This window comes from Ahaetulla prasina, chromosome 7 (assembly GCF_028640845.1).
Source record: "Ahaetulla prasina isolate Xishuangbanna chromosome 7, ASM2864084v1, whole genome shotgun sequence".
NCBI classification, from domain to species: domain Eukaryota; kingdom Metazoa; phylum Chordata; class Lepidosauria; order Squamata; family Colubridae; genus Ahaetulla; species Ahaetulla prasina.
Window position 1 is genome coordinate 2,359,891 of NC_080545.1, and position 27,005 is coordinate 2,386,895.

The window sequence follows — 27,005 nt, forward strand, 5'->3', positions numbered from 1 at the left end:
CCCCTGGTCCTTCTTTTCATTAAACACTACATTGTACCAAGAGAAATTCGCTGTTTGCGAGTGTGAAGAGGCACGCGGATAGAGTCAGCCCAATTTATTTATTTGGACTTTCAAAGAGCATTTCCGGCCCCTTGCTCAAGCAGGAGATGTTCTGTCTATGTGTCTAGCGATGGCTCATGTATCAGAGGGAACATGAATGAAAACGAAAGAGGAAGTCGGATTTGACTAACTCGATATATATCCTTCTCGTGTTTCTCTAGACGGCTTAGCAATTCCGGTGAATTTTCTGTCTTCGCTCTTCCTCGCTGAGCAAGGCAAATATTGGCTTTTGTGCTGACGCTAACACAACTGATGGGGTGGGGATTTTTTTTCCAACACAGTCGAGCCTTTTTTTTTTTTTTTTTTTGCGTTCAGGTTGTCTAATCCGGGAATCGTTTTTAATCCAGGGAGCGGTGTTGAGGTGCAGAAAAGGAAGACGGATTTTGAAGATGAGCTGGATGGATCCAGCTGGAAGCTATGGGAGAGAGAAAAACAACCCACCAGATTCTCCCAGTGGGTCTCTTGGGGGTCAAGGATGGGGCTAAATCCCCCTTTTTAAGTCCTTTTCTGGTGACACATAACCCAGAGAAGAACTACCTTAAGGGCTCATCAAACAGCCCTACCATTGAGCTCAAAATTTCCGTTGCTAAGGGAGACACTTCTCAAGTGAGTTTGCCTGATTTTACGACCTTTCTTGCCACGGTTGTTAAGTTCGGGTATTGACGAGGCAGGAGACCAGGTTAGTGACAACAGCTCTTTAATATAGTGTGACCCAGCAAAACTCTGGAGAAAAACCTCTCCTTATATACACTTCAGCCTGAGGCTGCAACCAATCAGGAACGAGATATTTCCCGCCTAAAACTCCCGCCAAAACTTACAGTAATACATTACACTCCTTCCCTCCCAGAAGGCACTTTGCCAATATTTGCATATTACTTCTCTACGTAGTCCTGCAGGTACGTGGGGCGTCTCCTGACTCTCCCGGACCTGCGCAGTTCACTTTCTGGAGTTGAGTCGAGCTTGCCGGAGGGACTTTTCGTTCCTCTGAGCTCCTCCTCCCGGCCATCCGGCCCTGGATTATTCGCCGGCTCGGACCTGCTGTCCTCTAGAGGGACCAGAGGGTGTCGCTGGACCTCGCCTGACTCAGATAAGTCTCTGTTTGGTTCTATGCTTTCTGTTTGTTCTCGGCTCCAGTCAGCTGTGGGGTTAATTAAATCATAGTCAGGGCTGTCTCGCCTAATTCTGCCTTATCGCTCAATCTGTTTCTTAATTGATCTATGTGGCGCCCAAACTCTGCCATCGCCTATTTCCACTAGATACGATTTGGGGCCCGCTTTGTCTATGACTATCCCCTCTTCCAGTTTGGGCCGTCGCTATAATTATGGGCCCACACTGAGTCTCCTATGTTTAATTCCCGGAGTCTATCTGGTTTTGTTTTGAACCCGCCCTGCACGTAGTTCGGTGTAGCCGGTCTAGCGGGCACCTTAGCTTCCGCCCATTAATAGCTCGGCTGGGCTGCGGCCGGTGGCCACACAGGGGTCCTGTGTTGGACGGTTAGGAATGCGCCGATTTGTGCCTGCCAGTCTCCGGGCCGCTTCGTGATAGCGCTTCTTGCACTCCGAACAAAACGTTCAGCAAGGCCGCTCGACGAGGGTGGAACGGGCGCTGAGAGGGCATGTCGGATGCCCTCTTCAGCCAGGTACCCTTCAAATAATGCTGCAGTGAACTGTGGGCGTTATCGGACACGAGGGTGTCCGGTAGCCCGTGCGTGGCGAATAGGTGTTTTAGTGCTGAAATGACAGCTCCAGCGGTTGTGGATTTCATTAGGATGATCTCCAGCCATTTGGAGAATGCATCCACCACAATTAGAAATGTTTGGCCGTGGAAGGGCCGCAAAATCAATGTGAATGCGGGACCAAGGGCCTTGGGGTTTCTCCCACTCCAACACTGGGGCCGAGGTGGTAGTGGTCTGGATTCCTGACATACCTGGCATCGCCAACCCTGTCACCGATTTCCTGTCCATTAGGGGCCACCAGACATAGCTCCTGGCTAGCCCTTCATCCTTACAATTCCTGGGTGACCTCATGCAGTAGTTCCAGGACTTTTTCCTCAGCTTCTCTGGAACTACCACCCTATCCCCCAGAGCAGGCACCCCTTGCACAGACAATTCCCTCTTTTCTTTACAAATTCTCTAAAACGGTCGCCCGCGCAGCGGCCATCCCTTGAACCCAACTGATTACAGTTCTTAAGACAACGTCCCGGTAGGAGGCCGAGCCACTTCCTGCGATGTGACTGGCCCAGAGTCCCAAGAGTCAATTAGTAGAACGGGGTGCCCGGAGTAGGGTCCTCGATTTCCCGGCAATGGGCATCTGCTCAGTGCGTCCGCATGCCCCAGCTCTTTCCAGGTCGATGCTGTAGTTTGTAAGAGTAGGCGGCCAAAAGATAGTCCATCTGGTCAGCCGGGTGATAGTGCCACTGGCGTTGGGCGGTCGCCAGCCAGTAAGCCCAATAGTGGTCTGTGGTCAGTGATAATGTCAAAGTCTCCCAAAACGTATTCGTGAAATTTTTCACCCTGACACTATTGCGAGAGCCTCCTATCTAGCTGGCTGTAATTTCTCTCAGCCGGGACATCGCTCGTGAATAGAACGCTATAGGGGCTTCAGTGCCGCTTTGGGAGTCTGTGGCTAAGTACAGCTCCTACTCCATAGGGGACGATCACAAACCAATACTAACGGCAGCCTGTTATTGTATTGTATTAACAGGCTATCGCTTGATAGCAAACTTTTACTGCCTCAAATGCCCTATTCTCTGACTTCCCCACGACCAAACAGTGTTTTTCCAAGCAATTTATGCAACGGTTCAGCAACGGTTGCCTTGTCTTTTAAAAACACGGCGTAAAGTTTACCAGACCCAGGAAAGCCTGGAGTTCTGTCTTGTTTTTGGGTGCTGGGGCTCTCTTTATCGCCTTGACTTTGCTCTCAGTGGGTGAATCCTTTTGTCTATTCTATAGCCCAAAATTCAACAGATTCGACCCCTATCTGACACTTGCTTGCTTTGACTTTTAATCCTGCCGACCTAAAATGGCCAAAACTTTCCTTAATCGCTTCCCAGTTCTCTTAAATCTTCCCTGATACCAACACATCATCGAATAGGGCACGACTCCGGTAACCCTTGTAGGAGTCGCTCCATCAAATTTTGAATAGCCCGGGCCACACTCACCCCGAACTGTAACCGGGTGCACTTAAAGGCACCCCGGTGCGTTACAATGGTCTGGGCTTCCGCTGTGCTAGCATCTACGGGTAGCTGTTGGTACGCTTGTGCCAAGTCTAATTTGGCGAAAACTTGTCCGTGCCCTAGTGAGTGCAATAAGTGTTGCACTACTGGAACTGGGTAGGCGCTTTTGCAATGCTTTGTTCAAAGTAGCCTTGTAATCGGCACAAATTCTTATGGACCCGTCTGGTTTCATAGGGGTGACGATTGGCGTCTCCCATTTGGCATGGTCAACTGGCACTAGTATCCCCTGGCTGACTAATTTATCTAACTCTTTGTCGATTTTAGGTTTGAGTGCAAAAGGAACCCTCCTTGCCTTTAACCTAATGGGAGCTATTTGGGGGTCTAAATTGAAGGAGATAGGGGTCCCTTGTACTTGCCTAAACGGTCCTCGAATCGTCTGCGAATTCCTCCATTAGGGCGTTTTGCAGGTTGCATCCGCTCCGGTGGACGCCAGTCACCCCATTCCCAACGCCTGAACCAGTCTAGCCCCAGCAAGCTTGGCAAGGTTCCTCGACTAACGTGATGGGCAGGGTCTTTTCGTATGTCCCGTACTTGACCTCGACGGTCGTTGTCCCTCGAACAGGGATGCGGTTGCCCTGGTAATCCTGCACCCGGAGCCGTTGTTTCTGTAGCTTGCGCTTTGCGATGTGCGGCAAGGCTTTCACAAAAGTGTCCCAGGACATGATTGTGATAGCTGATCCTGTGTCTACTTCCAGTCGGCACGGTACGCCTTCAATTGTCGGGTTTGTGAAGATCTTTTCTTCGATGCGGGTAGCTGCGTGGTCTATGGTAACAGTCATTCGGTTTGACTTCGCTTTTCTTTCCTGGCCAATCGCGGGTCGCCTTGCCGATCTCGCGCTCTGATTGGCTGGTTTGAAATTTCGGAATGTGGGGTTTGCATCTCTGACTCAGAGCCGCTCTGATTGGCCGATTTGAATTTTCGGGGAAGGTTGGGGTGCTCGGCAGACTTGGGCCAGGTGCCCTTTCTCTCACACCGCCGCAAATGGCGCCCTGAACTTACATCTTTGGCGCTGATGTCGCCCGCAACTTCCGCATTCCTCCGGGTCTTCCTTGTCGATTTTCCGTGTAGTGGACTTCTTCCTCCTCTTCGCTGGTTGACTCACGATAGGTTTCTTCGTGGTGGACTGTGCTCGCTTTGCGCCCGCCATCGGCGTGAGTCGCTTTGTAAGGTGTCTGCTGCATGGTTGGACATCTCATGGGCTCTGGCTTCGTCCAGAGCGTTTGCCAATGTCAGGTTGCTCTTGGCTAGCAACCGTCTCCTCAAACGGATGTCTCTGACCCCCCGTATAAGTTGTTCCAGCAGCTCTTCGTCCAGATCGCGGTACTCGCAATGCTTGGAGGCTTGTCTCAGGGCTGCCATGTAGTCGCTGATAGACTCGCCTTCTTGTTGCCTGCGCCCCAAACTCGTGCCGTCGAACGTATTTGGACGGGCTGGTGCGAAGTGATTCTTCAGGAGGGTCTGAAGGGTCTGCCACGACACGGAGTGTAGCGGTGTTGGCTCCGCCAGGGCTTCTGCGACGGCGATGACTGCGGACCCACAGTGGCTTATGAAGTAAGCCCGTTTGCGGTTGTCGGAGGCTCCCTGTAACTCGGTTGCCTCCAGGGAACTTTCGAAACGGGTCATATATATTCCCCATGTTTCCTGGGCAGGGTCAAACGGAGTGGGTGGCGTGTAGCCGGTCATCGCTGCATTCGCTATCACCTTGCTGGGTTTGATTCTCGTAGTGAGTTCAGCTCTGTTCTGGTGCTCTGCCTCAAGATCCCATCCTCGTCGCCAATGTTAAGTTCGGGTATTGACGAGGCAGGAGACCAGGTTAGTGACAACAGCTCTTTAATATAGTGTGACCCAGCAAAACTCTGGAGAAAAACCTCTCCTTATATACACTTCAGCCTGAGGCTGCAACCAATCAGGAACGAGATATTTCCCGCCTAAAACTCCCGCCAAAACTTACAGTAATACATTACAAGTTTGCCTGATTTTACGACCTTTCTTGCCACGGTTGTTAAGTGGATGCCCGTAATTGTTAAATTGGTAACAAGGCTGTTAGATGAATCATGAGTCAGGAGGTCACAAAAGGGGATCATCTTCTCAGCCCAGGGCACGGCGGCCGTCATAAGGGTGAGTCAGTTGCCAAGTGCCTGAATTTTGATCATGGGGATGCTGCAGCGGTCGTAAGTGTGAAAAACGGTCCTGGGTCATTTTTTCTCAGCGCTGCTGTAACTTTGGTCACTAAGCGAAGCGTTGTAAGTCGGGAATGGCTTGTACTTGGATGGGTGTGAGCTTTATGACTGTGTCACGTGCCAATTCCACACACACACACACACACACACACACACACACACATACACACACACCTCCTCCAAAAAATATTCTTGCCATTCTTAATTTGAAAGCTCTTGGTTAAGAGTATCAGCCGTGAGATTGGGGTCAAAGGAAAAAATATATAACACAGGCAGAATAATCAGGTCAGGAGGAAATATTTTTGTTCCTGCCCTGGTTAAAAAAAAAAAAGGATTTATCTGGATAACAACAGCCTTTTACTTTTGTTCTTCTTGCTTGTATCTTTGCAAAGTATTTAAGGAAGTCCTCCATTTACGGCAGGTCGTTTAGGGACCTTTCAAAGTTACATCATCACTGAAAAAAGTACTTTATGCCTGATTTTCACACTTACGACCGTTGCAGCCTCCACCTGTGGTCAAGTGATCCAAATTCAGGTGTTTGGCTGCTGACTCGTAAATACAACGGTTTTGTAGCATCCCTGAGGTCACGTGATCCGCTTTTGCTGCCTCCTGAGCAGCAAAGTCAAGGGGGAAACCAGATTCACTTAACAACCGGGTTACTCATTTACCAACTGCAGTGGTTCACTTAACGAACGCGGCAAGAAAAGTCGTAAAAATGGGGCAAGATTCTCTTAACAAATGTCTCGCTTAGTGATACAAATTTTGGGCTCCATTGTGGGTCTTAAGTCGAGGACTATCCTGTATTTGGGTCCAAGGGGCGGCCGCCAGACTAAAAAGGGGTATTAAAATAGCCGATCAGATTGAGGAGATATCATTTTATGTACGGTGTTTTTCGCCGAGAGATTTCGGTGGGGGGAAATCCATCTTGTACGACGGCAGTTGGTTTTCAATATCCATTTTCGCTCATGCTTAAAATGCTTGATGGTTTTTTTCCTTGTGAGTTTGCGTCCCACTAATGAAATGTATTTCCATGCCCCAGCAGGCAAAACAGCCTGCTGGGCCTGCAAACATGCCGAGACGCAGAATGAAATAAGTATGATCATAAATAAAATTAATACTTAAATGAGGCCGGGGACGTAATTGTTTTTAAATGGGCCATTTTGTAGCTTTCTTTCTTTCTTTCTTTTTTTTTTACATTAATGCATCAAAGGTCTTGGACGGATGCTGCGTTCTGGACATTAAATAAAATGTGGTTTTCTTTTTCCCCCCCGATTAAATTTTCTTTACTTCCTCATTTGATGCACCACCCCTGCTACCTATCCAGTTACTGCTGAGTCTTCTGCAAAAATAATACCCATATTTTCTTAATTTTAACTAGAATACAAGCACAGGGAGATCTCTCTCAGTTCTTGTAACGAGAGCAGGCGTCTGTTTTTGGAGAAATGAATCTGGTTCTCTTGACAGCTGGAAATACTGCGGAGAATAAATTGCAGGGAAGGGTTTTCAAATTTGCATTCAGAGAGTCCTTGATTTACAACCCAGAATTCAGCCCAGAATTACAATCATAAATTGTACTGGTTGTTAAGCGGCTTGTCACACGACTGATCCAGTTTTAAGACCGTCGTTATGAAAAGCCCTTGTCTACAATGTGTGATTTTTGCCAGAAAGCAGGAATAAACACCCATCTTGGCGTTAACAACTTGACCAATTGACCGCCGGACGCTGCAAACCGGTGTAAATGTGGGCCAGTGACGAAGGGCGCAAAATGTGATCACGTGACCACGAGGGATCGGCTGTCAGAATTTCTAATCTGGGTCATATGTACCTATTTGGGGGGAGGGGTGTCTTTTGCCATTTCAAATGGTCACTAATGGTGATTGGTCATAAGTGAAGGACACTCTTGCCGGTGTGTACAGCGGCGTACAGGTAATCCTCGGCTAACAACAGTTTGTTTAATGACTGTTTGAAGTTACAATGGCACTGAAAAAAGTGACTTACGACCATTTTTCACGCTTACAACCTTTGTAGCATCCCCACGGTCACGTGACCAAAATCTGAACGTTTGTTAACTGGCAAGGGTTTAAGATGGTTGATTCGCTTTATGACCAGTGACCCACTTTAAGACCATTGTAACAACAGTTGTAAAATTGAGTCTGGCTTCCTAACGCCTCGACTTATGACCCCAATGACTTACCATTGAAATTCCCGGGTCCTTTGCCGTTGTACGTTAATGACTAACTTCATATGTATATAAAAACCTTTTTCTATGGGATACAGTAAAAAAAAAAGAAAAGCCATTTGAGATGTATTAATCAGGAAGTTCTCAACTTACGACTACAATTGACCCCCAAATTTACGTTGCTAAGTGAGACATTTGTTAAATGAGTTTTGCCCCATTTTTACAACCTTTCTTGCCACCGTTGTTAAGTGAGACATTGTAGCTGGTAAATTAGTAACCCGGTTGTTAAGTGAATCGGGCTTCCCTCTGGACTTTGCTCGTCAGAAGGTCACAAAAAGTGATCACGTGACTCTGGGACACTGCGACCGTCATAAATGTGAGTCGTTTGTCAAGCATCTGAATATAAACCACGTGACCAACGGGATGCAGCGTGTCACTTTTGGGCGAAAAATGCTCATCAGTCACTTTTTTCGGCGATGTGGTAACTTTGAACAGTCCCTAAGCGAACTGATGTACGTCGAGGACTGCCTGTGGAGCAATGTTGTCACATTCCCCGATTTACAGTTTTGTTTTTGGTTTGATTCTAGGCGATGAAAGCCGAGAGATTAAAAAACAGATCACGGGGATGAGAAGATTGCTGAACGACAGCACGGGACGGATCTATCAGCGAGTCGGCAAAGAAGGAGAAAAGCTGAAGGAAGAAGAAGTCCAAGAGTTGGAGCTTGCCTGGACTCCGCGTCTCAACCCTCCCGCAGACACTCCTGGACACCTCCAGCCATTGCCAAGCGGGACCTGGAACGAATTGTCTGCCCAGACCGGACACTATTCAGGGCAGTACGGCACCCGCTCCAAAACCTCCTTCCAGAACCAGGCCAGAACCATGGGCGCAAACGGTACGATATAGATTTTTTTTTTGGCAATTTCAAATCTTTATTGTCAGTGCACAACATATGTGCAATGAGATTGGTTGAGCTCCCTCAGTGCATCCCCCAACACAACTCACAGTGAAGACAGAAAATCCCTAACCCAATAAATCATATTAACAAAATACCCAGTCCTATTGCACCAGTGTGAACATGTTACACGTTGCGCTGGCCCTGCAGTCCATCGTACTACGTAGTTATGTTGCTATTTCTCATTCAGGAGTCTTGACAGCCCACGGATAAAAACTATTCTTCAGCCTGTTGGTGCGGCCGGCTATACTTCTCTATCTCCTTCCCGATGGTAGGAGGGTAAAGGAGTGGTGACCAGGGTGGGAGTTATTCCTGAGGATTTTCCTCACTCTTCTAAGGCAGCGAGCCCTAGCGATCTCATCTAATGGTGTCAAGGGGATAGCGCACCATGTTTTGTGCTGTGCTCACCACCCTGTGTAATGTTTTTTCTATCCATGGCTGTCAGACCGGCATGCCATACCGTGATGCAATAAGTGAGGACACTTTCTATTGTGTGGACCGGTAAAAGGAGGTCAGCGGTTGTTGTTCCTGTTATGTCCTCCTCGCCTCCGTCCGAACGATGGCTTAATTAGCCGGCTCTTATCAGCTCTGGCAGCAAAAGAATCAGCGTCTGCCAGGAGCCCTCGTTAGCTGCCAAGACGCTGGTGAGTCACAACCTTCAGCTCTAGTCAATCCGTGGATTTGCCTGATACAAAGAGACACAGCAGCTCTTGCTGCCTTTTATATCCTGTGGGGTGTGGCTCCATGACTCAGCACTTCCTAGGCCTGCCCCTCCCCTGCTTCTGTTGTCCCCTTCTCTCCTGCCTACAAAACCTGGGATTGAGCCAAGCCTGATTGCTGTCCGCTGGGTCTGTAGGCGTGGCCTGGGTGGGGGGAAGAGTCAGGAGAAGGAGGCCTCGTTATCTCTTTCACTTGGCCTGCTTCTGGCTCCTGGAGCTGAGCCAGGGAGGCCGGTGCTTCCGAGGTAAGTCCCCCTCACTGTCCAAGTCACTTTCTGGCAGCAGGCCTGGCTCTGAGTCACTTTCTGGCAGCAGGCCCGGCTCCAAGACACTTTCGGGCATGGGGCCAGGTTCGGGGGCGGGAGCCACAACAGTTCCACTCTGTTTTTACGCAAGGCCCTAAGGAAATGGAGTCTCTGTTGGGCCTTCCTGGCCACCTGGATCGTGTTGCTTTTCCAGGCGAGGTCTTCCCTGAGATGGACTCCCAGGAATTTAAAGGAGGAAACTCTCTACACAGCCCCGCTCGATGTAAAGTAGGGCAGGTTCCTCTCTCTTCTTCCAGAAGTCCAACAGCATCTCCTTGGTCTTGCTGATGTTCAGGTGCAGGTTGTTTTGTAAGCACCACGTGGAAAGTTTCTGAACCTCCCCCCTGCACGCTATTTCGTCTCCACCTGTAATAAGACACAGTATGGTGGTGTCATCTGCGAACTTAATGAGCACAGTAGATGGGTCTGACGGTACCCAATCATGTGTATACAGTGAACACAGGTAGGGACTGAGCACGCAGCCCTGTGGGGAGCCAGTGCTAAGCTTCAGGGGGGTGGATGTTTCCAATTTCGGGTGCTCCCTTTTGGGCTGCAAGGGGCTCCTGCGGTGTTCATGCAATTGATAAATGAGGTGCTCCATGAATATTTGTTTAACAGGGTTCTGGTTTATCTTGATGACATCTTTATCTACACAGAGACAATGGACAAACACGTGAAACTAGTAAGAGCCGTACTCAAAAAATTACGGCGACCGTCATCAGTGTGAAAAATGATTCTCAATTAATAAAAATCGTCTAAAAAAACTTAAAATTATGGTACCCATATAGCTGACTTGTTGACTGGGAGTGGTGCGGTGGCCTGGAGATGGAGATCTCACCTCACAACCAGGAGGCTGTGAGTTCGATCCTAGGTAGAGGCAGATATTTCTCTCTCCGGGCACAATGAGAATATATCTGCTGAACAAAACTCCACACTGGTGACAAGAAGGGCATCTGGCCAGTAAACATTCTGATAGCTCCTTTCAGTTGTCCAGTCTCCACCTTGCAAGGGGTTATGGGGTCGTTAAATGAAGATGATGATTAGCTGACTTGTTGATTGAAACAACCTATGAGGATCAAAGATAGAGGGAAGATTATGGGATGCTCCAGGGGGTTGTATGAACCTCATCATGGTGCATTGAAAAGCTGGAGATGATGGCTCTGATGATGCAAGTGGTCCTTCTATGAATATTAAAAAGTCTTTCCAACTTCGCAAAGTTGCAGCTGCCACTTTGAATTCCACTTGAAGGGCCAGGATGGAGTCCAGTTTAGGTTGGTTTCTCTTTGTGATGAGAGAGAGGCCTTACTGTCCTTGCTTCTTGAATTAAATATCTAATGGCATGTATCAGTGCCTTTAAAAAAAATGAATATACAGATGAACCTCAACTTACGACCCCAATTGAGACCAACATTTGTGTTGCTAAATGAGACTGTTGTTGAGTTTTGCCCCATTTAACAACTTTTCTGGCCAGAATCTTTTAATGAATCATTGCCATGAAGTTTGTAGCAAGTTTGTAGCATGGTCATTAAGCGAATCATTGAAGTTGTTAAATTAGTCATGGGGTTGTTAAGTGAATCTGGTTTCCCCGTTGACTTTGCTGGTCAAAAGGTCGCAAAAGGGGGATCACATGACCCCCGGGGCACTGCGACCGTCATACATATGAGTCAGTTGCTAAGCATCTGAATTTTGATCACGTGGAGATAGTGCAACAGTCATAAGTGCAAAAAATGGTCCTTTTTTCAGTGCCCTTGTAACTTTGGTCACTAAACAAACTGTTGTAAATCAAGGACTGCCTGCATTATTTTCATTGTCATAAATGATAAACTAGGTAGCACAATAATATGAAGTTGATGTAATGCAGTCTGCTCTAATCTTCCGAATAAAGATTGTTTTTAAAAAAAGAAGTTCATAAATAATGTATGGTGTTAACAGAGCCCTACTTTTGATTTAAAATATTAGCAGTTTTCTTTCCTTATTTTTTTCTTCCTATTTATTGTACATAAAGGAGATTTACATGAGTAATTTCTGCCGATGCTAATGGGAATGATAATGTAATTCTCCTGTGCCCCACTGGGAAAATGAACGTTTCATTTATTTATTTTTCCTCTTTGGGGCTGTTTGGAGCTTCACACCCTCATTAGGAATGCATTATATTTGCCGCAGAAAAAATGGAAAAATTAATTTCAGCATATTTGCCTTTGTGCAAACGTGGCCACCGTCCTCATCAGAATATTAAGGAGTACGAAGGATCAATACGGATAATTTTGGGTTACAATCCTAAGGGGGACCTTGAATTTCTATTGCTAAGTTAAGCAGTTTTTAAGTAACTGCACCACTTAGCAACAGCCATTGCGACTGTGGATAAGCAGGAACCATGCAGTCATTAAGTGAGGACCATAGCAATAGCAAGAACACTTAAGACTTATACAAGCAGTCCTCCACGTACAACGACAATGGAGCCAAAATGTCTGTTGCTAAGTGAGAAATTTGTTACGTGAGTTTTGTCCCATGTTACGAATTCTCTCGCCACGTTTGTTAAATGGATCGCTGTAGTGGATTAGTTAGTAAGACCGTTGTTAAGTGGATCGGGCTTCCCTCTTGACTTTGCTTGTTTGATGGTCACAAAAAGGGATCGCGTAACCCTGGGACACTGCAACCGTCAGTTGCCAAGCGTCTAATTTTGATCACAACGGTCGTAAGTGTGAAAAATGGTCCTAATTCCCTCTTCTCAGTGCCGTTGTAACTTTGGTCACTAAACAAACTGTTGTAAATCAAGGACTGCCTGCATTATTTTCATTGTCATAAATGATAAACTAGGTAGCACAATAATGTGAAGTTGATGTAATGCAGTCTGCTCTAATCTTCCGAATAAAGATTGTTTTTAAAAAAAGAAGTTCATAAATAATGTATGGTGTTAACAGAGCCCTACTTTTGATTTAAAATATTAGCAGTTTTCTTTCCTTATTTTTTTTTTTCTATTTATTGTACATAAAGGAGATTTACATGAGTAATTTCTGCCGATGCTAATGGGAATGATAATGTAATTCTCCCGTGCCCCACTGGGAAAATGAACGTTTCATTTATTTATTTTTCCTCTTTGGGGCTGTTTGGAGCTTCACACCCTCATTAGGAATGCATTATATTTGCCGCAGAAAAAATGGAAAAATTAATTTCAGCATATTTGGCTTTGTGCAAACGTGGCCACCGTCCTCATCAGAATATTAAGGAGTAGGAAGGATCAATACGGATAATTTTGGGTTACAATCCTAAGGGGGACCTTGAATTTCTATTGCTAAGTTAAGCAGTTTTTAAGTAACTGCACCACTTAGCAACAGCCATTGCGACTGTGGATAAGCAGGAACCATGCAGTCATTAAGTGAGGACCCCATAGCAATAGCAAGAACACTTAAGACTTATACAAGCAGTCCTCCACGTACGACGACAATGGAGCCAAAATGTCTGTTGCTAAGTGAGAAATTTGTTACGTGAGTTTTGTCCCATGTTACGAATTCTCTCGCCACGTTTGTTAAATGGATCGCTGTAATGGATTAGTTAGTAAGACCGTTGTTAAGTGGATCGGGCTTCCCTCTTGACTTTGCTTGTTTGATGGTCACAAAAAGGGATCGCGTAACCCTGAGACACTGCAACCGTCAGTTGCCAAGCGTCTAATTTTGATCACAACGGTCGTAAGTGTGAAAAATGGTCCTAATTCCCTCTTCTCAGTGCCGTTGTAACTTTGAGCGGCTGCTAAATGAGCCATTATAACTTGAGAACTACCTGTATTATGTCGTATTCTCAAAAGCCGGACAAGCAAGGGCGGCTCGCAAAAATGAGGTGTGGCTGTGACTTCCGTTGTACTCCTCACGAACTCCGCTCCACAACGCAAAGGCAGCCCGCTGCGTGCTTCAAGGAGAGTTGCCGTTTTTGTGGTCTCCTCTGCGTGTTTACACAATTTGAAGAGGAAAGCCATAAACCCAGGCCTGTCACAAAGTCACGCTGGAAAGATTTAATTTCAGGGTTTTGGCTTCCCGGCTGCAAGTAGCAACAGCTTTCCAGAAGCCCGTGGAGATGTTGCGTAGGGAAAGGAGGACTAATGGTGTGAATTTCTTTCATTTTTCAGGAGAAATCCCAGCGGCCAATGCCACCACCGCCTCCTCCTCTTCCGGATCGAATTGTTGCACTTGCAATTGTCAACCTGCTCTGCAGGCCATTCTTCAGGAGCTGAAGACCATGAGGAAGATCATGCAGATCCAAGCCGGTAGGACAATCGGTCGTTCAAACCAACATACAAACTGTGTGGGATATTCTCAGACTTTCTCGCTCTCGTTTTACAGGGTTGGCCTCAAAGAAAATGTCTATGGAGATTGTCCCATAAGTGCCTTTTTTTTCCCCCGCAAGAGGCAACTGGACTTTCTTGGTGTTTCTTTGAAGAGGTTTTGCTTCTCATCCGAGAAGCTTCTTCAGCTCTGAGTTGATCTGAACTGAACTGAAGAAGCGAAGAAGCTTCTGGGACGAGGAGCGAAGTGTCTTCAAGGAAAAACCAAGGAAGTCCAGCCGCCTTTTGGAAAGACATCTACAGAGATTCTCAGTCATCCAAGCCATGATTGTCCCACAGATGGTTTTCCAAAAGTCAACTCTTCTTCCTTGGTTTTCTCTGAAGACATTTCACTTCTCATCCAAGAACCATCCAGTCAGAGCTGAAGAAGCTTCTTGGATGAGAAGTGAAACATCTTCAGAGAAAAACAAGGCAATCTAGTTGCCTCTCGGAAAAGCACTTTTGGGGCAACCATGACCTGGATGATGGGGAATCTCCACAAACACACAACTTCATGACTTTCTTTAACAATTTTCTATGGAGGTTCTCCATCATCCAGGTCACGGTTGTTCAAAAGGTGCTTTTCCAAAAGTCAGCAGGATTTCTTGGGTTTTTTTTCCTTGAAGAGGTTTCGCCTCTCATCCAAGAAGCTTCTTCAGTTCTGAGTTGATTTGAACTGAACTGAAGAACTGAGGAAGCTTCTGGGACGAGAAACAAAACCTCCTCAAGGAAAAACAAAGTCCAGCTGCCTTTTCAGGGGAAAAAGCACCTTTGGGGCCTCAAAGAAAATGTTTACTAAAGAAAAATAGGGGTGGGTTTGTTTTTGTTTTTTTGCTTTTCATTGACCAAGTGTGTTTATCGTCCTTGATTTACGACCACAAGCGTTCCTCAGTTTTGCTTGCCTTTGGTTCCACAGAAGACATGTTGCTTTCCTTAGATCACTTGGCAACTTGGAAAGTGTGTTGAGTTGAACTCTCAGAATTCCCCAGCCAGGGGGATTCCCAGTCAGGGGAATTCTGGGAGTTGAAGTCCACAGATTGACATCCACACTTGCCAAGGTTGGACATCCTTATGGACTAGGTTCATCCCAAGCATCAAGTCATAAAGCAGCTCAGTACAATTTGACTTGGAGCAGGGGTGCCCGACTTTAGCAACTTTAAGACCTGTGGGCTTCAACTCCCAGAATTCTCCCAGTTGGGGAATTCTGGGAGTTGAAGTCCACCGGTCTTAAAATCGGCAAGGTTGAAAAACACCGCCTTAGATGTTCTATCGACATCTTCGCTCGTGGTCATTCTTGCAGAGATCGCTCTCTGTATCCCCATCCTTGTTTCCTTCCGGGAATCTGTTGGACTCGTTGGGTGGAGGTGAGTTTTGAAGGGCTAATGACGAGACAGAGATGAGAAGCAAAATTTGTCAGCGGATAAAACTAGTTTTGCATGCTTCTGACCTCTTTTTTTCTCAGCAGCTGCCCAGAACAGACAACAACCTCCGGTTCCTCTGGCTACCTTGCAGAAATCCACAGTTACAAGAAAGAGGAATAAAAAGAAAAAAGCGGCCCCAAAGACTGTTGAACCCCTTACTGTGAAACAGAAACCCGGCGCTGTGGAGAACGACAGAAAGTTACCTGCGAATTCGGACAGGCTGAGCGCGGAAGGGGCCGAATCCTCCTTGAAAACGGAGCCGCCGGTTTCAGGATTCGGCATTGTGCTCGAATCTTCATCTTCGGATGTAAGTGGACGAGATGCGATGGATTGCAGGGAATCCTTGACTTACAATGGTCTGTTTAGCGACCGTTCAAAGCTACGGCACTGAAAAAAAGTGACATACGACCATTGTTCACACTTAAGACCATAGGAGCCTCCCCGTGCTCACGTGAACAAAATTCAGATTTATTTATTTATTTTATTTTATTTAATCATATTTATATACCGCCCTATCTCCCAAAGGACTCGGGGCGGTTAACAGGCACTTAAAAAACATATAAATACATAAATACAACATAAAAACAATTAAAAAACTTATTCTAAAAGCCCGATAGTTAAAATTATGATTAAAAATATAAAACTAAAACCCAATTTAAAACCCATAAATTTAAAATCTAACTCAGTCCCGCGCAAATAAATAAGTGTGTTTTAAGCTCGCGGCGGAAAGTCCGAAGGTCCGGAAGCTGACGAAGTCCTGGGGGCAGTTCGTTCCAGAGGGTGGGAGCCCCCACAGAGAAGGCCCTTCCCCTGGGCGCCGCCAGACGACATTGCCTCGCTGACGGCACCCTGAGGAGACCCTCTCTATGAGAGCGCACGGGACGGTGAGAGGTATTCGGTAGCAGTAGGCGGTCCCGTAAATAACCCAGCCCAATGCCATGGAGCGCTTTAAAGGTGGTCACCAAAACCTTGAAGCGCACCCGGAAGGCCACAGGTAGCCAGTGCAGTCTGCGCAGGATGGGTGTTATGCGGGAGCCACGGGGGGCTCCCTCTATCACCCGCGCAGCCGCATTCTGGACTAACTGAAGCCTCCGGATGCCCTTCAAGGGGAGCCCCATGTAGAGAGCATTGCAGTAATCCAGGCGAGACGTCACGAGTGCGTGAGATGCTTGGCAATTGATTCATATTTATGACGGTCACAGTGTCCCGGGGTCAGGTGATCCCTTTTGCGACCTTCTGACGAGCAAATATCAAGGGGGAAGCCAGATTTCACTTTAACATCCGTTTTACTAATTTAATAACTGCGGTGATTCACTTAGCAACGGTGGCAAGAAAGGTCGCGAAATGGGGTAAACTCACTTGACGAATGTTTCACTTAGGAAGTTTGGGCTCAGTTGTGGTCGTAAGTCGAGGACTTATCTGTATTGAAAACCTTCCATTATTGGTTAAAAATAATAATAATCTTCACGACAATTCTGGCCCGGTGTCCTACATTTTCCTAGCAATTCTTAGAACAACGTTACTTTCCTAAGGGACATTTCACTAATTCATCAGAGGGAGCATCAAAGCTAATCAAATATATGCTGTATATTTTCTTAATTTTTTTTCCCCCAGAAGAGATTGCTGTGCACTGGGTGACTTTGGGCCAATCACCAGGAGATGGGGAGTTCTAGTTCCGCCTTAGGCATGAGAGCCAGCTGGGTGACTTTGTAAGTGGAGGACTAGCCATAGTTTTGCAAGGGGACTGTGAGAGCTGGAAAAGCGGTATTTGATATATTTTTTCCCTTTGGAATCGGACGTTTTTTCGAACAATTGTCTGGGAAGGAGAAAAACCACTTTGGAGCTTTGTTGGATACGAGGTTGGCAAAGTTCACTGTGGAGGAAAAAACTCAGCCTTCGTTTCTTCAATGGACTCTTTTTTCATTTCAAGAAGACAGTTTCCAATTTCCTAAGTGCGCCCAGATCACAGAACCTAATTAAATTCACTATCAGTGATCATAAAAGACAGGAATTGTGTAGAGGATACAGTGCCTTTCTATGGAGAAGTGTAAACTAATAATGCCAGAGGAGGAGCAGTCTGATAATTCACTTACAGGGGGGGCCAGCTCTACCTGGTAATCAGATTAGTATCTCATACCCCTAAGATCGATGCATTATTATTTTTGTGCTGCTGGTCCTGTAATTAAAATTAAAATGTCTGGAAGGAGGAGGGGATCAGAAACTTCTCCTTTAGTTTTACGACTTAGTCTGAATTTTGTTTTAATTTTGGTCTTCGGTTTGATCAGAATTTTGAACACGCAGGCTCCATTTTTTTGAAGCAGATGGATGCAAAATTGAAGTCTGGTTGAAAATCTTGGTTTTCTAGACTAAGACCTTGCTCTTGTGACTTTTTGGATTTTTTAAAAAATAAGTTTTAATTGAGTATTTATTAAAGCATATAGTTCGGGCTACAAATGGACATTTCTCAATGAAGATTTCAGAAGTGCTATGATGTTTGCTTTGGTTTCATCTCAAGAATACAGCCTTATGTGAATTTGAGTCCAGCAACCGATGGACAATTTTCCTTCTAAATATATATTGTTTCAATGAAAGGCAAATATGTCAAACTCGCAAAGAAGGTAATCTGTTAATCAATTACAACATTTTATAAATGCTTAGGGTTAATTCTAATGGTGGTTTACTCATTTTAGCCCAACGAAGTTGAACAAATATTAGTGTTAATTATGTACACAATTGCCTTGATTGTTTTCTGTTATCAAACTCTTGTTTAACTGTAAAACCATACTTAGAGAATGGACGTGAGAAGCTCAATTGGGTACTGATTGCTTGCAATTGAAGGATAACTCCCCACTAAAGGAATCTGGAATAAAGCAGCATTTTATTTTATGTGACTGGAATACAGACGGATTCATTTAGGTAACATACACAAAGAAAATTGCAGATCACTTTAATTGGATCTCTAATTGAAGCCTGATCTTCCCTCTGCAGTGCCTCGATGAGGAAACTTATTTCAATCTTTTTCTAAAATAAGATTTTTGACAGATTGATAGTCCTGCTTTTTTCAGGATTATTGTTGTGGTGATATGATAGCCTCCTCGTTAGAAACTGCAGTTATAGAAGATAATGGGTGCTCGTTATAGAATATTATCCAATTTTATTCTGAATTCTGACACTGCCTTGGAATTCACTAATTACGCTGCTGTTTTTATCCTGGTTTTGGTCTGCCGGGTTGGAAGCCGAAGTGACTAGCCTAATCTCAGATCAAATCTGCAAAATTTACAATTGACATTTGAGTATTGGCTGATTATTAATAGACAGAGAAAGGGACGGTTCACAATCCAGGGCTTTGTGCGAGGGTCTCTCCAGTTAAATGTGTGTGGTGGTGTCTCCTGGGCAAACTTTTTCTGGAAAGTTGTGACTTCCAAACTCGCCCGTTGTTTGTTTACTGGATAACTGTGTTCTCAACTGCGAAATTCATCTACAGTAAGTAGGGTTTGCAGTAACCTAAGGTCAACTAGTCCTGGCACAGGAAATCCTTGACTTACAACCACAGTTAAGCCCAAAATTTCCATTGCTAAGCGAGACATATCTTAAGTTTTGTCCCCTTATGCGATCTTTCTTGCCACCGTTGTTAAGCAAATCCGTGCAATTGTTAAGTAAGTAATATGGTTGTAAAGCGAATCCGGCTTTTCCCTGGTCTTTCCTTGTCAGAAGGTCGCAAAAGGGGATCACGTGACCCCGGACACTGCGACCGTCACAAATATGAGTCAGTCGCCAAGCGTCTGAATTTTGATCACACGACTCTTGGGAGGCTGCAACGGACGCAAGTGTGAAAGATGGACATAGGTGACTTTTTTCAGTGCTGTTGTAATTTCGAATGGTCACTAATGAATGGATGTAAATTGAGGATTATCTGTAAATATATAAGCATGCAGACAATCATCTGAATGATAAGATATAAGATAATATCGATCCTTGATTGATGTTATACTATAGCTAGGCCATGTGTAATTGACAGATTGGATGACAAATTGCGATTTTAAAATACATTTTGTCTGTTATTTATTATTTTATTCTAGAATTTTTAACTGGATATTCCTTGACTGTTTTTATTTGTTCTGGTCTCTGGTCTTTGACTATAAGAAATTTGATTTGGTATAAGATATATAGGTTAACCTTTGCTGTCACTTTTTTCTATGAACACACCGGCACACATTAAAAAATGAAACTCTGATACCTGTTCTCAAAAGAAAATAAATATAGAAACACACACACACACTCTATCTATCTATCTATCTATCTATCTATCTATCTATCTATCTATCTATCTATCTATCTCTATCTATCTATCTATCTATCTATCTATCTATCATCTATCCATCCATCCATAACTATAACTATAGCTATCTATCCATCCATCTCTCTCTCTCTCTCTCTCTATATATATATATATATATATATATATATATATATATATATATATATATATATATATATATATCTATCTATCTATCTATCTATCTATCTATCTATCCATCCATCCATAACTATAACTATAGCTATATATCCATCCATCTCTCTCTCTCTCTCTCTCTCTCTCTCTCTCTCTCTCTATCTATCTATCTATCTCTATCTAGCTATCTATCATCTATCTGTCTATATCTATCTATCTATCTATCTATCTCTATCTATCTATCTATCTATCTATCTATCTATCTATCTATCTATCTATCTATCTATCTATCTATCTATCTATCATCTATCCATCCATCCATAACTATAACTATAGCTATCTATCCATCCATCTCTATCTATCTATCTATCTATCTATCTATCTATCTATCTATCTATCTATCTATCTATCTATCTATCTATCTATCTACCTACCTACCTACCTACCTACCTACCTACCTACCTACCTATCCACACACATAACTATATATATTAACCACAGTCCATTTTGAATACATAGCAAAAAAAAAAGTCTTGAGGGTTAACAAGCTTTTCCCTGGTTCTTAACATTTATTAACGATAATAATGTGTTGACCTGATAGGGAATGTATTATTTCCTACTCACATTTTAAATGGAGGGTTAACACTGTCAATCCAATGAATGAAAACTCTTCTGGCACCAGTTTAATAGATTTGTGTTGCTGTGGGTGCGTAATACGCCCGTATTTGCGCCAACTTGGTTTGTCTGCAGAATGATGACGTTGCTAATCCTACCTTGTTATTCCCTTTTTTCCTTTTTTCCGATAGCCAGAAGTACAGCTCGCTGAAGGTTTTGACGTTTTTATGCCTAAATCACAACTGGACTCTATCTTAGCAAATTACACTCGCTCAGGAAGTCTCCTCTTTCGAAAACTGGTCTGCGCGTTTTTTGATGACAAGACGTTGGCCAACTCTCTGCCGAATGGCAAAAGGAAAAGGGGACTCAATGACAACCGGAAAGGATTAGACCAAAATATTGTGGGTGCAATAAAAGGTATTTATATTTCCCTACTTTTGTATACCCCTACTTTTCAGAAGTCTCCTAAACACGGAGATCTGGAGAACAAGATACAGGTAGTCCTGTCAGCACAATTGAACCACGAATTTTATAGCTAAGCGAGACACTTATGATGTGAGTTTTACGACTTTTTTTGCCACAGCTGTTAAGCACGTTGCTGGGGTCATTAAGTTAGTAACACGGTCGTTAAGTGGAACTGGCTTCCCCATGGACTTGGCTTGTCGGAAGGTCCCTAAAAGGGATCACGTGATCCCCAGGACGCTGCGACCGTCGTAAAGACGAGCCTATTGCAGTCATTTACAACCATTTATTTAGTGATAGTTCAAAGTTACAACCTTGTAACTTTGTCATGAAAAAAAATGTGATTTAAAGCTATTTTTCGGACTTACGGCCGTTGCAGCGTCCCCATGGTCACGTGATCAAAATTCGGCCGATTGGCAACTGGCACGTACGATACTTATGACCAAGATCACCTAGTCATCTTTCTAACAAGCTAAGTCAGTGAGAAAGCCAGATTCACTTAACAACCAAGGTATTAATTTAACGACTGTGGTGATTCACTTAACAACTGTGGCAAGGAAGGTTGTAAAACATGGCAAAACTCGCCTCACGAGCATCTCACTTAGCAGTGGAAACTTTGCGCTCAACTGTGGTCCTAAGTCAAAGACTGTGTGTGTGTGGAAACTTTGAGCTCAACTTTGGTCCCAAGTCAATGCACACAGAGACTAACACATCTCAAATATGTATCTGAATCAGTTTTCAGTCCCCTCCCGCTGCCAATCTCCCTCAAGTGGCACCAGTAGGCACCGTTCTGAGAAGAAGAAGACCTCCTTTTATTGACTGGAGGGTGCCACCCGAGTGACGGGACCTGAGGAAGTCTTCTTGGCTTCAGCAGGGACTCCCCTAGACAGGAGTAGGAAGCGATGCGGTGATGGGACTCCGCTCTGCCTGGCTCCATTCAGCCAAGCTGACCTTAGAAAGCTCTTCTTCAAGAGACTGTAGACCCATTTATTTCTCCTGGTGGCTCCATCGGCCTTCAGTCACATTAAGAATCAGAAGGTCTTGTTGTCCACTTGGCAGAAAGCGATGCCTTCCAGACGGTCTGACCCCAAACTTTGCACTGCTCTTTCCCGTGAGTCCAGATGGAGCAGGTTGTGTCCGATAAATCAGTTAGAGGGGCGGGTGTAAAGACTTTTTGGCAATACAGTTCGTTTCATTTCCGATTTCCCTGTGGTGCATCTGGAGAGGAGCCTTGTTTTATTACTGGAGAGCTCATCGGCAAAGAGGATGCTAATAAGGCCATTAAAAGTATTGTGGTTGAGTGGAGTTTTTGACGTCACACCTGGGTTGCCTTCCAAACTGAATTTTTTTCCACATATTTTTATCCTCTGCTGTTCCTTCTTCTCTGTTAACCCTTTTTGTCTCTGTTCCTCGCCTCAAATACATTCTTAAGTCAGATCTCAGCTTCAGAGGTCTGGTCTAAAACTTATTTTCTAAGGCGTCCTTAAAGTTCCCAATTGTGAAAAAAATTGGTTGCATAACTTTCCACACCTCCTCCTTCCAAAAATGGGGGGAGAGAACCCTCAAACCCGGCTAAATCCACATGTGTGATGTGACTCCTGCCCAAACAACCTGAGTTGTGGTCCTCAAAGATCAAAAACAGGCTCATTCCTGCTCAGTCTAGTTCTTTTTAAACAGCTATGTTAGATGGTTTGCTGTAGCTTATGTTTTGCTCCATTTCTGAAATGCTCCTTAATTAAGGAAATATATTGGCCTCTGGCTTCCCAATACGTTGAAACGTACTCGTAAGCCAAAGAAAGGAATTGTTGGTCTGTTGATCGATGACATCATTCCTCATTTTCTCTTTTTTCATTTTTTCTGATGGCTTTTCCAAGTGGAGTCCTTGGTGCTCTCTGAGATTGATGGTTTTCTTGCAGTCGTTTCATGACCCAACTAGGGAACGTCATCCGTGCTAGAAGGAAGGGGGGTTTGCAAAGAGGAAGAGAAGGAGAGGAGAAGGACTGTGGGGTCCTTGACTTAGCGGCTTTCTTGCAGACATTTCATGACTCAGAGCTAGGTAACCTCATTAGCGAACCCCATTTCTTCTGATGAAGTTACCTAGTTGGGTCATTAAACGTCTGCAAGAAAATCATCAAGGTGGAGGATTCGTTCTCCGAGCTTGTGGGTTAGTTTCTGAATGTTTTGTTACCAGGCTAGATAACATCTTCAGGGGAATTTAGGGAAGGTCAGCTTATAAGGACTTTGTGTGGTCAGTGGGTCTTGTGGATGGGGAGGTCACATCAGGTGAGGATCTGGTGTGGGTCACATCAAGTGAGGGTCTCACTTGCTGCGACCCACACCTGACCCATCACAAGACCCTCACCTGATGTGACCTCCTCATCACAAGACCTGACCCACACCTGACCCATGATAAGACCCAGGACAAGACTCTCACTTGACACAGCCAAACCTGACCCATCACAAGAGCTACTGACCACAGAAGCCCTTATAAGCAGAACAACATCAACACTGACCTCCTCTCAAGTCCACTGAAGACGTTACGTAGCCTGGTAATGAAACGTTTGGAAACCAACCGACAAGCTCGGAGGTCGAACCTCCATCCACATTCTACCCCCGAACTACAGAAATTCGCCCCCATCGTAAAACCCCCAAGTGGTCAGAGAGCACCAAGGACCCCATAGTTCAACCCTGATCTGCCGAGGGCCAAAGCCCACACTTCTTAGACGTTTCTCTTCTTCTCCAAGTGAAAGTTCAAAACTTCTCCTGGGTCTGATGACTTCCTCTTCCTCCAGAGCTTCTTCTCAATTTACATGTCTGGGAAACAGGATGTGAGAAGCGGTGGGGGTGGGGGAGAGTTGGGGGGGGGCATCGTCTTAGAAGAGACGTTTTGTCTGCGTTTGCTTGGAATCATTGGACGCTGTCCTTTATATTTATATTTTATATTTCTCTTTCCACTTATGACTGTATGACTGTAACTTGTTGCTGGCAATCCTTATGATTTATATTGATATGTTGACCATCAATTGTGTTGTAAATGTTGTACCTTGATGAACGTATCTTTTCTTTTATGTACACTGAGAGCATCTGCACCAAGACAAATTCCTTGTGTGTCCAATCACATTTGGCCAATAAAGAATTCTATTCTATTCTATTCTATTCTATTCTATTCTATTCTATTCTATTCTAATCTTTTCTTTTATGTACACTGAGAGCCGATGCAAATTCCTTGTGTGTCCAATCACACTTGGCCAATAAAGAATTCTATTCTATTCTATTCTATTCTAATCTTTTCTTTTATGTACACTGAGAGCATCTGCCCCAAGACAAATTCCTTGTGTGTCCAATCACACTTGGCCAATAAAAATTCTATTCTATTCTATTCTATTCTATTTTATATTTTAGGAAATTTATATTGCCGCCTGTTTGCACACGGCGACTCAAGGCGGCTTACAAGAATATAAAAACCTTGTATATAAAACAATAAAACAAATAACTGATTGACTTACAACAGTTCATTTAGTGACCGTTCGACATTACAACGGCACTGAAAAAAGGGACGTCATTGTTTTTCACGTTTATGACCACTGCAGTATCTCCATGGTCACGTGGTTTGTATTCGGATGCTTAAGAACTGACTCTCATTTATAACGGTCGCAGCGTTCACACGATCCCACTTTTGTGACCTTCTGATCAGCAAAGTCCACGGGGAAGCCAGATTGGCTTAACAACCGTGTGGCTAACTTAACAACTGCAGTGATTCGCTTAACAGCTCTGGCGAGAAAAGTTGGTAAAACGGGGCCACTTAACTCCCTTAACAAACCTCTCGCTTAGCAACAGCAATGTCGGGCTCAATTGTGGTCGTAAGTCGAGTCTTGTTCTGTTCCGCTTCCTCAGTTTTGTTTTTGTTTTGTTTCCGCCGTTGCAGTGTTCACAGAAAAATACTGTACTGTAAACCACGTGGATAAACTTCCTGGCCCGAGGGACTGGGTGCAAATTCTGCAGGATCAAATCAAGCTGGCCAGAAGACGGTTGAAAAGAGGATCAGGTGAGTGAGAAGAAGCAGGGAGGGAGGGAGGGAAGGAAGGAAGGAAGGAAGGAAGGAAGGAAGGAAGGAAGGAAGGAAGGAAGGAAGGAAGGAAGGAAGGATGGAGAAAGGCAAGAAGCCCCGAGGATCCTATCACAAATTTTGAAGAAGGGAGAGTTTAGGTTCCTAAATACAGGGTTTTTTTTTATTTGAATTTATATCCCGCCCTTCTCCGAAGACTCAGGGCGGCTTACACTATGTCAAGCAATAGTCTTCATCCATTTGTATATTATATACAAAGTCAACTTTATTGCCCCCCAACAATCTGGGTCCTCATTTTACCTACCTCATAAAGGATGGAAGGCTGAGTCAACCTTGGGCCTGGTGGGGCTCGAACCTACAGTAATTGCAGGCAGCTGTGTTAATAACAGACAGACTTAGTCTGCTGAGCCACCAGAGGCCCCTTCTTTATCTTCTTCTTTTCCTCCATATTCCTCCATCTTCTTCCCTTCCTCCATATTCTCAGTCTGGAGTGAAGGCGGGAATCACCTGGATCCAGAAGTTCTCCTTTGGAGGAGAATTCAGAGGTTTTCCATGGTATCTTGTCTGGTATTGCTTTCCATGGGCGTGAATCTGAATTATCTTACGGGGTGGACTGAGAGAACTGTCGTACTCTTCGTGTACGGTCCCCTTTTTTCAGTGCTGTGGTACCCTTGAACGGTCACTAAATGAACTGTTGTAAGCCGAGGACTATGTAACAGTTTGTTTAGTGACCGTTCGAAGGTACAACGGGACTGAAAAAAGTGAGTCGTGACCATTTTTCACACTTATGACTGCCCAGCATCCCCGTGGTCACTTGATTTACATTTGGATGCTTGAAAACTGACTCACATTTATGACGGTCGCAGTGCCCCAGGGGGTCACCTGATCCCTTTTTGCGACCTTCTGATGAACAAAGTCAATGGGGAAGCCGGATTCACTTAACAGCCGGGTCACTGATTTAAGAACTGCAATGTTTCACTTAACAAATGTGGTGACAAAGGTCGTAAAATGGGGCAGAACTCACTTAAGAAATGTTTTGCTTAGCAACAGAATTTTTGGCTCCATTGTGGTCATAAGTCGAGGACTACCTGTATTTTAAAAGTCTCGGTATCCCAGCATCCTGAACTGGTGGGGCATTATGGAGGTTGCAGTGCAAAACATGGCGGGCTACAGGTTGGGGGTATGCTGGCTAGTTTCTCTCTCATCTCTAACTCCAAAATTCTAGCAGATAATAATGAGGCTACAGAGCATTTAAGATTTTTTTTAAAAAAAAATTAAAAATGCATTTGGTGCCCTTTGAAGTTAATCCATCTCCAGGATTAATGTTCCCCAGGTAACATTTCAAAGCAAAATACACAACTCCTCAAAAGAGCATCATTCGCATTTTTTAAAAAAAATATTTTTTCTCCGTTCTTAAAAGAATAGGACACAAATGGAATCAAGTAATCCCTGCTACATTAACATTTCAAACAGCAGCAGCAGCAGGAGGAAAGAGAATAAAAATGGTTTTTAAGCCCATCAAAAGACAGACTAACAGAGCTGGAAGGGACCTTGGAGGTCTTCTAGTCCAACCCACTGCTCAAGCAGGAGACCTTGTATCATTTCAGAAGAGTGGTTGCCCAGTCTCTTCTTAAAAACCTCCAGTGATGGAGAAGGAAGGAAGGAAGGAAGGAAGGAAGGAAGGAAGGAAGGAAGGAAGGAAGGAAGGAAGGAAGGATGGAAAACAGAACAACAAAGTTGGAAGGGACCTTGGAGGTCTTCTAGTCCAACCCACTGCTCAAGCAGGAAACCCTCTACCATTTCAGGCAAGTGACCGTCCAGTCTCTTCTTAAAAACTTCCAATGTTGGGACATTCACAACTAAGAAGAGAGGTGTATGATCACAAGTTCACAGGTTCTCGCTGCTTTTACCAAAAGAATGGGAATGACATCACAAATGTTGCATTGCAAATTCCATCCTTTCTGGGTATACAGGTAGTCTTCAACTTACAGCAGTTCTTTTAG

The 27,005-nt window shown here is 44.6% G+C and overlaps 1 protein-coding gene across 3 annotated transcripts in view; it reads left to right on the forward strand.

Moving 5' to 3' along the window:
• BEND7 (BEN domain containing 7) overlaps window positions 1–27,005 on the forward strand; it is a 48,579-nt gene that overhangs the window by 16,681 nt on the left and 4,893 nt on the right. For 2 of the 3 annotated variants that reach the window (XM_058191328.1, XM_058191327.1), the window contains exons 3-7: window positions 8,281–8,586; window positions 13,791–13,928; window positions 15,448–15,713; window positions 20,666–20,891; window positions 24,862–24,981. In XM_058191328.1, the coding sequence (XP_058047311.1) occupies window positions 8,281–8,586; window positions 13,791–13,928; window positions 15,448–15,713; window positions 20,666–20,891; window positions 24,862–24,981 (1,056 nt within the window). The remainder of the gene's footprint in view (window positions 1–8,280; window positions 8,587–13,790; window positions 13,929–15,447; window positions 15,714–20,665; window positions 20,892–24,861; window positions 24,982–27,005) is intronic. The other variant, XM_058191330.1, reaches the window with a different exon arrangement.